Source organism: Patella vulgata, chromosome 8 (genome assembly GCF_932274485.2).
Source record: "Patella vulgata chromosome 8, xgPatVulg1.2, whole genome shotgun sequence".
Classification (NCBI taxonomy): Eukaryota; Metazoa; Mollusca; class Gastropoda; family Patellidae; genus Patella; species Patella vulgata.
Window position 1 is genome coordinate 27,602,088 of NC_065886.2, and position 12,740 is coordinate 27,614,827.

Below are 12,740 nucleotides of genomic sequence, written 5' to 3' on the forward strand. Positions count from 1 at the left end.
TTCACTTTTTATACGCCCACATTTTCATGTGGACGTATATTGTCATCGCCCCTGTCCGTCCGTCCATCCACAATTGTTTGTGAACAGTCTACAGGTCACAATTTTTATCCGATTTCAATGAAACTAAGATCTCGGTTCCTTTCGATATTGGCATGTATTGGACTGTAACTTCATGGATTATGGCTCCTGATTGTACGAAAAATCACGTTCTTAGCTTGTGAACACCGTAGAGGTCACAATTTTTATCCGATTTGGTTTAAACTTGAAATGTATGCTTATAACCCAAAGATCTCGGTTCCTTTCGATATTCGCACATATCGGAACGTAACTTCCTGAATTATGGCCCCTGATTGTACGAAAAATCGCGTTTTTAGCTTGTGGACCCTATAGAGGTCATAATTTTTATCAGGTTTATAAAACCATATTATTATATCACCGTTACACCCTAAGGATGACTGAGTTCGAATTTTGTGAAAATCGGCCTAAAACTGACAGACAAAATGGCTGCCCTTCGTTCTCAAATAGCGTAAAAATATGGTATATCAAGGTTGTGGAACCTATATAGGTCACAATTTTTATCCGATTTTGATGAAACTTGAAATGTAAGTTTATAACCCAAAGATCTCGGTTCCTTTCAATATTCACGCATATCGAATTGTAATTTCCTGAATTATGGCCCTTGATTGCAGGAAAAATCACTTTCTTTCCATCTGTCGAAAATGTGGGCGTATCCTGCCGGGCAGCCGCTGGTTACACTACAGAGCAAGTTACACCAAATGGAATTACTTGATTTATGCTTGGGTTTCAAAATTCCCACAATTCGCCACAAAATGCAACTTTGTATAAAAGCAATTTAATAGGATAATAAGTAAAGTTGTCAATCCCAATGAAATATTCACATGTCTGTGTAGTAAACTATTAAAAAACATCACAAAATGTAACCTGACATCTCATTTTAATCAAGACTGCAACATTAGGAAGCATCTAAGGAACTCTGAAGCACTGCAGGCTTACTGTGAGGCATAAATAGATAGGAGGCACTTATTACAGTTCAGCTTCATATTAATAAGAATTTGGTCTTTCAAAATATGTAGACCCACATCTGGTCATTTGAACTGCTGTACACTATAATCTGTTAGTGACACAAAATTAAATTGCATTAAATCACTATTTTATTACATTTAATATTTCATATTATGAATATTGGTAAATTTATCAACAAAAAAGTTGAAATAATATCTGATATTACATTACCGGTACAATGGATTTCTAAATAAATTTATAGAGACTGAAAGATTTATAAAACATTGCAGACACACAAAATACATTCAATGGAAGTCATAATATACATGCAAATAAATTAATACAATTCATCAAATTGGTGACAAAACTACTAAATATAGTTCCATGGTTCCCATCCCACAAGGGAATGAGGTAAAAAAATAGAACCCTTGTTGGGCTTCTTTCTCAGTAATTAGATTGAAGAAAGATAATATTTCTGGACAATTTGGAGAGGCAGTAACTGATTTCTGCACTGTATTAATTTTTTAACATGCAATGTTAAACACTGAGATTAAACAGAAGAACCCCAATCTGACCATTAGAGCTTTTACATGATTTTGTAACAGGGCAGTAAAACATTAAAGTTGCATTCCCCAAAAGTAATTAAAGGGTAGTTAATTTGAATAAAAATATGGCAAATTTGGTTGTATATATGGAAAGTAAAGACAACCAATCTTACTAGAAAAATGTATCTGGGAGGAACTGAAAGCAACTGAATGCAACTCAAAGCAGTCAGTTGCATATGTTTAACTTTCTGCAACTCGCTGCAACCAGTCGCAGTCAACACGAGCATTCTTACAACTGGCATCAACTCGTTTCCATGGAAGTAACATCACGTGATAAGAGACATGTTGCTTTGAGTTGCAGAGTTGACTTAAGCCCCACTTTAGGGTATCACAAACGGGCAGTCTGTCAGGTTGTCTGCTCATAAGCGAATAATCCGAGAATTTAAGCTTTGATATTTATGGTAAATGGACAACAAGTCATGTACAAGCTGTAATGGATCTTCCTTCATTCAAGACTAATGAAAAATAAGGCTGCTTTAAATTGATTTTTACAGCTTGGGATTGAATTATTTTGAGAGGGATTTGAAGCATACTTTTGATAGATAAATTAATTTGTATATGGTTTTAGTCAAAATATATCAAATCACACAGTTTATACATGGGAAGGCATCTTTAAAGACGGATGTAATTATTGAGATTTTATGGAACATATCTTATTTCTTTCCTTTGTTATCCAGATGCAACCTTGTTTAATTGTTGATACTGAATCAGCTTAAACAACTGTGAAAAATTATATTGCTAGGGCAGCTTCAACATACTGCTAGTTTGCTTCCCTAGAAACAGATAGGACATAAACGATTTTCTGTGAATAAACAGTCTTCTTACATATAGGACTACTACCTCAAACGTTCAACAGATTGAGGGTGTGAAATCAGGAACATCTGGTAAACTGAAAAAACAAATCACCATTAAGTTTCTGAACATTAAAACCATAACCACTATCGCAGTTACCTTTGCTGGTTTTAAAGCATGAAATTATGAAACAACTGCTCATATTTGTAATTCAGCAACAGACTGCAAATTGTCTCTTGAAAAAAAATGTACAATCTACAGTTAACATGTTAAAACAAAAATGCATAAAAATGGTTTCAAATATTGCTCATACAAGTAAATGATGCATAAATATGTAATACATAAACATATGTAATATACTAGATAGCATCCAATATTAGAATTTAAATAAAATTCAATGTAGGGTACACAATTGGCAACCAAATATAGATATTAACTTAAAGGATTGCATATGAAACTATATTAATATATTGATTGAATAGACCATCTGGACATTGGTTTTGGGGAAGACTGGAATTGGCAGATATATCCATGTGAAGAATGCACATTGCAATTAGCAAAAATTTCCAGTGACTATAATGGACAAGTTTTCGTTTTAAAAACGTAGATGCTGTTAAATACAATACATATACTGGTAGACAAAAAAGGGACGGGATATATTAAGTACACACTAATGCCTCCATAATATTTCAACACTGTAAAATGTCAGGTTATAATAGATTGGAGGAACACCTATAACAACAATATCATTAAGCAAACTATAAATTGGCTTAGTGTAAAGTTTTATCACAATAACAAACAGCCTAGTCAATATAATTATATTTAATATTGAACATTGTATTAAGAAAAAAAACAATATTAAAGATTTTGTTTAAAGCTAATACAACATGTAAATAATGCTGAGTAAAGATATCGACATCAATTAAACTTATAATATGCTTATATCATCTTACTAAACAAAGCATGATAGATTAATTATTCAAATTAATTTGAATTTTCTTGCGCAGTTCGGAGTGTAGGGTTGGGGATAGGGCCTGCAGAGATGACAACAAAAGTGATGCCTAGTGGTTCAGATAGATGGAACAAATAGAAGAACAGTTGGAATTTGAAGAAATGCTTTTTTTTTTAGTAGCTTGAGGGATTGTGGTCAATCAGCACCTCATCCTCCCTCCTTGCATTCTTCCACTTATGCTAGGTGGTCACTGGGTTCTCAGATGAGGTTTGAAGTCAAAATGGCACATTTTATGGACTGAATCTATAACCAACAGCTTTAATTTTTTGGTACACTGTCTGCATTTTCACTTTGCGTGTAAGCCCACCTCATGTATATCGCCCAGTCAGGGAAAACTTTCACTTCACCTAGAAATGATACTGACAATTAGAACTATTTTATAGAACCTCAACCATCAAAGAAATATGCCTTAAATAAAAAAAATTCAGTAATTGTGTTCAAATAATTATTAATTCTTTCTTTTAAATCATCTACAAAATTATTAAATGAATAATTCATTTGCCATTCAAATAAATTTCTATCTATAACTAAATACTACTAATGTCTAAAACAAAAGGAAATGGTTAAAATATGTGTTATCCAAATTATTAAATTTTTATTGATATTATAAATAAATTCTACTACTTTTTTTTTAAGTGTAGCACAAGAAACACACAACACATCTCTCACCCAGTTGTATAAATAATCAGATATAATCTAATTTATTAATACACAAACCTAATAATAATTTAAATTTAATTATGTTTTAAAATAAACTGGAGATTTCTCTTAAAAATTGTCTCTCAATCTATCATGCATTTTTTTATGTGCATTAAGAGCTACATCATATGAATATGCTTTACCACATTCATCGCATTTAAAAGGTTTATGGCCTGTATGTAATGTTTTATGATAAATCCACCCTTGTTTTGTGGTAAATGTTTTTGAACAATGTTCACAACTATAAGGTTTAACACCACTATGAGTTCTTTGGTGGGCTTTTAGATTACCAGATGTTGTGTAGGATCTTCCACAAGAACATGAATATGGCTTGCTTCCACTATGTGTTACTTTATGATGACTTAATCCTTGAAGATTAACAAATTCTCTTCCACAATGATCACAAGGATAAGTTGCTGATTTTGTTTTTATACTGGAACCAGGAGTTATTATAGAATTGGTACTTTCATCTGAAACAACCATACAACTTAATAAGTGTTTTACAAATTACAATCCATGACTAGTATAAAATCATATTGATATTTTTGACACTCATGAATGAAGGATCCTGCTTTGATGTAATCAATAAGCTTAAACAAATGCTTATCTGACAAACAACATTCATGGAAATGACAAAACACATTTGTTACTTGTAAATTTTAATTTGATATTTTCAGATGGACAGTAAACAGTACAAGTTTAATCATATTAAACCATGATAATCAGGACAAATGATAGATCAATGCAAAGCTTACCATTTACCATCTTCGAGAAGAATGTTTAACCTTACTGCTTAACATTATGATAAACATCAAATCATTTATAAATTTATTGAGCAATATTCTTTGAATAGGATTTAATTAAATGAGCCATCTCTTATCTAGGAGGTACATGTAGCCTACATCTACATTAAGCCAAACAGTAGGAAAAGCTTATTTTTAAAAAATACAAATGTACATGTAGCTAACAAATTTGAATTAATTACGGTACTTGAACTATACTTAAAGTAGCTAAGTCTCTAACTCAATATCATCCAAAATCTTCAACATTGAAAACACAAATTATTTGTCAATTTAAATATTTTGTCTTAAATATTGGATATCAGAAGCCCATCTTTTTCCGGAAAGATCACAGCATAAATATTGATTTAAATTGACAAATAATTTGTGTTTTCAATGTTGAAGATTTTGGATGATATTGAGTTAGAGACTTAGCTACTTTAATGATTTGACCTGAAGTTGGAGATATCCAATGCCAAGGACTTGAGGTTGTAGGCCTACAACCATCGCATGGTATGTGTCAACGTGCAGGCTACAACTTGAAATCAAGAGATAACACATACTGCTTGATTGGTAAATTTGAATGAAGGTGTATTAAACTATAATACAATACATATTACCTTTCACTTTAACTATAGCATTTTTGCCCTTCTTCTGCAACTCGTTCTTTTTAAAATGGAAATAGTTTTCCTGAAATTCTTCCTTCATGTGTCTATTAACAGAGAAAGAAGTACTGACATGATTCCTAATGTAGGAAGGTAAATAGTCTATGTCTTCACTATGGAATCCATTAGACATTGATTTATTATTTTTATAAACTGCGTCACCATCACAGTCATCATCATTGAGATTGTTCATCATTCCATATTCTGATTGCAATGACAATACATCATCAGTAAACTCAGTGTGATTGGTTTCCTTTTTTATTTTAGTTTCTTGCATGACTTCATCGTTTGATTTTCCAGAGTCGTGAGTTGGAGATAACTTCAATGATTTTCTGACAGGTTCTTTACAGTTGTCAAAGTCATGCTGCAACCGCTCCGATTCATTTGAAAATATTTGACAACAGGATGGGCACATGACAACAAAGTCATCGTATTCATCTTCAACATTACTGTCGTTTTCGTTACCGCTGTCGTCATCTTCATCTTTTTCGGTTCCATTGTGAATCGGATTATTTTTAGCACCTAAATACAAGGACATTGTAGTCGTATAATTGTAAATATGTCATAAATTTCACAGTGATTTCTTTTGTTGTCGTTTTAATGCTATGAAAAATGATATTTGATGCGAGAGTTATCCCCCCCTTCGCGAGACGGTGCTTAACAAATTTATTTCCACCATAAGATATAGTATGCCATTAGGTTATGAAACAATATTTTATAATTTAAATAACGAACGCAGACGGGGATAGAATACCACAGGCAGGTGGACTAAAAATGTGCAAATGAATCAGCCTAGCTGGAGCAGAAAATAAAAAAAACCCGAAAAACTTAGTTTGAAAATTTTGGTACCGGTAGGCCTATGTTAAAATATAGCAGCCTTGGCTAAGTGCATGCGGGGGTGGCGCCACCACATACTACACCCAATCTTTTTCACAGAGGTACATATATTACGAAAGCCTTCTTATAACTCTGTATATGATTGACCTTTATATGACTTCTATATGTGACGTCACATCCCAAGGCGTCGATCATTGGCTCGATGGCGCGTGCATTGTTTAATTAACGTAAACTGGTCCGGAGAATGGTACCTTTTTTACCTACTCATTTTATATAGGGCCTGCCCATTTAGGCTACACTAAAACGAGATATTTTTTTTATCCAGATATATATACTTTCACACTGATCAGCAGTGAATTTTCGCAAGGCCGCTAAAATTAGTAGACTCGTAATTCTCTGTGAAACGGATTGATATACTTTGAACACCTTTATTTTTCTAGTACTTAAAAAAAAACTTAATTAGAACCAATTTAATTTGCAGACTGACTTCACTCTAAAAATGAAAAAACTAACTAATAAATGGAAAGCAAGTCAAAAAAGGGGAATATTTCCCAAACGTTGTATCATACTAGTATAGTTTGAGTTGATCGTGAAATGTAGTAAAAAGCCAAATAAAATTTAAATGGCTTATGTAGTAAGGTAGTCAAAAATGGGTGCATTTAAAATAAAGAGATCTCATTCTAGAAAGAAATAGTTCTTTATCGGGCTAAATCTATTTGTTAAAGGGACAATAACACTCTTGCTGGCTTGAAAGCTCCAGAAAATGAATACTATCTCTATCTAAGTACTAGATGTTTAAGTGTCCCACCTGTTGTGTAAATTATCCATTACATCCTATTTTACTTGTCCAGAGGGTTCGAAAATATTTTTAAATCGAAGTTTCATTTGAAAAGGTTTACGTTAGACGTTTCAAACCATTATGTTGAATTTTTCAAAAATTTTAAATAAGGTGTGTTAAGATGAAATTTGTATCATCAATTAATTGAAATATTCTAAAATAGTACAATTTGTTGACCAGAATAAAGATTGGGACATATTATTCAGTTACAACAAGAGTGGTATTGAGCCTTTAAGGCCATCTTAATTTTCGTCAAGGTCGCTGAGATGTAAATAAGGTTAGGGCACGTGATTGTTGGCGAGATTGTAGGTTAGGGCTAGGTCAAGGGTTAGGGTTAGTTTTGGGATTAGCGCTAGCCCTGTGTACATCTCGTGACTTTTTACCAAACTTGAAGTTGGCCTTATTAAATAGATCTTACCTGCTTTATCGTTACATATTGTTAAAAATAATCGTAATGCCTGGGGATAGAATACAATATAATAGAGTAACAACTGGTACCAAGAAAGTGGCTTGTGTTTTACGACTTCAAAGTCAAATTTGTCCGTTTTGTCGAAAGTGCCGACATAAAATTTATTGTTATTTTTATATTCATATCCAAGTCCAGAACAGATGTATGCAAATGGGCCGGGATTAGTTCACATTAGTTATCCAATCGTTTGCTTTATTATCTAATCCCCCACCTCAAATAATATGGCGTTTTCAATAAGAACAGCGTCAGCATTCCGACATTTAATAATCCATTTAGGTTCTTGTAAGTAAATGACCATGGAGTTTCTGCCTTTTCCAAATGCGCCATTGAAAGCTTTATCAACAAATCAATCCAAATTATCTTTCAGATCTGAATGTTGAAGCATAGTGTCATTGAATGCCAAATTGGTTGTAAATCGTTCCAGAGACATTCTGGAAAGACGACGCCTGGACCTCGCGCTGCGTTAAGTTACAAGCTACATTGGCAGGGCTCAACTAACGCATTGCCACAAAGTCGCGAAACTTAGATGTTATCTTGCCATCCAGGATAGTGCAAAACCTTAGATCGGAGCGAGTGTGGCAATGCGGGTCGGCCACCATATGCTTTCAACACAGCGGTCCTGTTAGCTAGGTTCTTTTAGTTATCACTTATTGTCAGGAGCAAGGCATGAGATTGGAGTAACAGTGATCCTGAAAGGTACCACCAGACACTGTTTCTCTAACACTCTCTCTCTCTTCTGGCATCTGTCTGTGATAATATTACCTAGATGGAAGCGGACGTCAACTCCCACGATCAAACGAACGATCTTACGAAGTTTAGATTCCAAAAAATGAAACCACTGGTTCCATGGTCGCATAGGGGCACTGTCCCGATGGATGTTATGGTGGCAGACCTGAAATGCCTGAAAAAAATCCTTTTTCAGACGGCGGCGTCGGTCGTCAGCGAGTGTCGAAATCTCGGATCTTACCGTGTATGGGCCTCCACAAGAACGTTTGGAAACCTTGACGGCCGCAAATGCGCTTGCCTGCCATTCCAGCCTGTGAATAAGCAACCCCAATGTGGTCTAATAATATAGCCTACCTTAAATCGCCCTCCCCGAGAAAATTTTGAAAATTTAACCCGGCAGATGCGTTTGGAAACCTTGACGGCCGCAAATGCGTTTTCCTGCCATTCCAGCCTGTGAATAAGCAACCCCAATGTAGTCTAATAATATAGCCTACCTTAAATGTATTTATTAAGATAATCACCAATGCTAAGCAGTGCTGTAAGAAAGATGTTACAGCCTAACACAGTGATACGATCAGACTAACGCAAACGTCGAAATTTCTTTAAAACAGTTTATTCACTAAAAATTCGCGCTATTCCATTGAAAGGATAAATAAATTAGTGTTTTATTGGATTTCGGGCACTTTATTTTGCCAACTAGATGATATTTTGCCAAGCAGAGTTGCTCCAGACAATTATCGAAAGGAACTGAGACCTTTGGGATATGAACCTATATTACAGGTTTCGTCAAAATCGGATAGAAATTGTGACCTGTAGACTGTCCACAAACAAAACGTGAACGGACAGACAGGGGCGACGATATACTACGTCCAAATAAATATGGGCGCATAAAAAGGGGTGACTGGTGGGGGGAGGGGGGGGGGGCTGAATGACACATGATATGGGTCACGGTGACTGCCGATATGATTCTTATAGATAATACATATTAATGTTTGTGTAGATAGAGATTAACTATACTGATTATATATACTGTTTGGATATGTGTATTTATTAAGATCATCACCAATGCTAAGCAGTGCTGTAAGAAAGATGTTACAGCCTAACACAATGATACGATCAGACTAACGCAAACGTCGAAATTTCTTTAAAACAAACATTGTAAATGGATTTTAGTATTATTGTAGATAAATTCAAGTATACAAAACACTCGACTGCAGAAATCATTTGTAATATTATTCAGGATATTCGACACAAAATAAATAATACTGAATAAATAAAATGGAAAATGGAGTTGTTAACCGAATAGTTCAGAAACCTATTATACACACGTGTAAACAGCTAACTTGTACAAGGTCATATGTTACGAAACACTTCAGAGGCCTATAAATTTGACAATTCGTTGTTGGATACCCACATCCAAGGAAACTGTCATAATGGCTAAGTTGGGGTTCATATGTCTAGCACTCCTCGTTTTAATCGCCGCTACCCATGTTGAGGTCGACGGCTTCAGGTTAAAAAGAATTGGTATTGGATTCAAGAAAATCATCAAGGATGGCATTCGATTTCTCTTTGGAAGGCGACAACAACCACAAACGTCTCCTGTTCGTCCTGTGCTTGCTCCTGTTAATAGTAACACTCCAGTTGGTGTTGATAAAATTAATCCAACCCAAGCTCCTGTTGTTGATTCTCCTTACAAAAGAACGATCATTGCCATTAAACAAGAGACCAGCTATGGTCAATATTTATATCTCCGAGGCGGTGGTCCAGATGGAAAACCAATCGACATCAGACACAGAATTGCTCCCGAGGACCAAGACAGTTTCTACGCTTCAACATCACAAGGGGATGATCATTTGGATTGGGGTAGCAATGAAATTAACCAAGGAAGATACCAAGATAACATCACCCCACAAGGTACTCCTATGATGTGGACAACAAATGACGAGTAAGTTTAATATTTATATAAACCTCATTGGATAACAAATATATGGTTCGTTTTATTCTGAGAAGCTAGTACCTTTGTAAATTCTTTATCCAAATGTTTCTTGTTTGAACGTAATATATTAATTAGGTTGGTAATTTAAATTATATGATACATTTTGTATGGTTTTCCTGATATAAGGAACCCCTTTGTAAGCAGCGGTACAGTAGGCAAATGGCAGACAAAAAACATTACCAATGTAGCATCCGTAATGTTTGCCCGGAAGGGCATTCTTCAGGCCTTTCATTATCGAAATAGAAACAAAAATATGATTATGGAAAAAATATAAACGTTTTCGCTTCATTTTTGAAAAAAAAATGCTTCCTTATTAAGCGAGAATAGAACAAAACAAAGGTACGTGGGACCACGCGCTTGTCTAGGACGAAACCATTTAGTTAATCTGCTCTATAAAATATACTTTGTGGACATTTTAGTCGGTCCTTTCAAAATTCTATCTGTGTCCTTTTACACGCCACGACATCACCTATGCATAGGTTTTAGTTATTGGCTGTATCCGAAAGACTGGGTACGTTTTGTTTTATATATTTGGTAAATAAGAACACTGACAATGATGCTTCATAATGGTTATTTCAGGAATTATGATTCAGTTGTTGGTCAAGATGGTGCTGGCTATTATAACATCAATGTACAATCTGGTCATTATTGGTTAGTTGATATTGATATGGATTGTAGCCAGACAACAGACGGTTGGTTCGAATTCAAGGTAGGCTATAGCACTCTTTTCTGTGTGTTTTACCTGGGGTGGGGTGTGGGGGAATGGGTTCACTTCGAATCAAGTCGATGGCGACATCTTCTCAACAATGCACTGCATCTTCAAAATCATGCCAAACTGTACATTTACTCTGGCAAAGTGGTGTTTCAGATTACTTATCTTAGACAGGTTGGCAGATTAAATAATATCGCCATTCTTGATTAACTGGAAACTATAATTGGGGTTGATATACGCTCTATGACATTTAAGTAGTAAAACCTGGTATTTCTCCTTAACTTTATCGACGTAAATCACTTATGTATATATTATTATTACAGGGTTACTTGACATGGGATGGTCAAATCCCTGTTGAAAATGGATGGGAAAAGAATTTTAAAACCGGATCTTGTCAAACGGAAGATGGCCCCCAAAAATTTGATAAAGCTGATCATATTTCCAACAATCACATTGGACGATGTGGAGAATTCAACCTTGTACATTTTGAAAGTAGCACATGCATGATTCACAGTCTTGCAGATATTGAACAATGGGCAAAAGATTTCCATGGCGATGAAAAAACCGTCGAAGAATAATTACATGTAATTTATTGCACAAATAGAAGCTCCGACAAAAGAATTCCATTCTTTACCCAGTTAATAAAATGTTGTTAAATTTATTATTCCCGCCTCCAAGTCTCTGCAGAAATTCATAATTGTATAAATTCCAGGTCGCAGTTTTTTTTTATTTGTCTTTACCACAACCAGTCCTTTTTACACTGAGGGTTAACCCATTTCTACTGCTATGTTCTACCATAATACTTAATTCTCTCTCAAGTATGTAAATGGTGTGTTTTTTGGCTTGTGGACCTTTAGAGGTCACAATTTTTATCCGATTTTAAAAACGGACGGCAACGTTCTGGATTACGACCCCAAATTGTACGGAAAATCGCGTTTTAGCTTGTGGAACCCTCTAGAGGTCACGTATCCAATTTAAAAAACCGTTTAAATATATCACCGTTACACCATAATGACAGTGAAGTTTGACTTTCATGAAAATCGGACCGAAAATGACCGACAAAATGGCCGCTCCCCTTACGCAGATAGTGTAAAAGTGTGTAATACCAAGGTTGTGGACCCTCTAGGGGTCACAATTTTTATCCGGTTTTAATGAAGCTTGAAATATATGTTTATATCCCAAACGTCTGAGTTCCTTTCAATACTTGCGCGTATCGGTCCTTGATCGTTTTTGTATTATGGCCCCTGATTGTATGAAAAGTCGCTTTTTTAGCATGTTTTTTGTCTGTCTCTTGCAAAATGTGGGCGTATCTTGCATGGCAACCGCTTGTTAAGGGGTTCTTTTAATATGAAGCATTGTGGTCAAGTGAGGACGAACCGTAATGATATTCAGCGTTACGCAACCTTCCGCGCCAGAATCATTTCCTCTTTGCCATAAACCTTGTGAACTTGATAGATTCCTTTGTGTTTGATGGGAACCACTGGGGTCATGAGAGTTTGAACCCTATGAATATTCAGTATTCTTCCATATTCCGTTATTGCCCCGTCCCCACCTTATCTTTGCTGAAAAACTTGTGGATGCAAAATA

At 35.1% G+C, this 12,740-nt stretch overlaps 1 protein-coding gene and 1 long non-coding RNA gene across 2 annotated transcripts; one reads left to right on the top strand and one right to left on the bottom strand.

Moving 5' to 3' along the window:
- Positions 1-1,163: 1,163 nt before the first annotated feature.
- LOC126830135 (zinc finger protein 62) lies at positions 1,164-6,191 on the bottom strand. The gene is made up of 2 exons (XM_050560397.2): positions 5,531-6,191; positions 1,164-4,601 (listed from the first exon to the last, which is right to left on the bottom strand). The coding sequence occupies exons 1-2, from the start codon at positions 6,111-6,113 to the stop codon at positions 4,201-4,203; spliced, it is 984 nt and encodes a 327-aa protein (XP_050416354.1). The 5' UTR covers positions 6,114-6,191; the 3' UTR covers positions 1,164-4,200.
- Positions 6,192-9,843: 3,652 nt separating this feature from the next.
- Positions 9,844-11,832, top strand: LOC126829657 (uncharacterized). The gene is made up of 3 exons (XR_007683486.2): positions 9,844-10,390; positions 11,021-11,150; positions 11,477-11,832. It is a non-coding gene; the product is annotated as an uncharacterized LOC126829657 (long non-coding RNA).
- Positions 11,833-12,740: the final 908 nt, after the last annotated feature.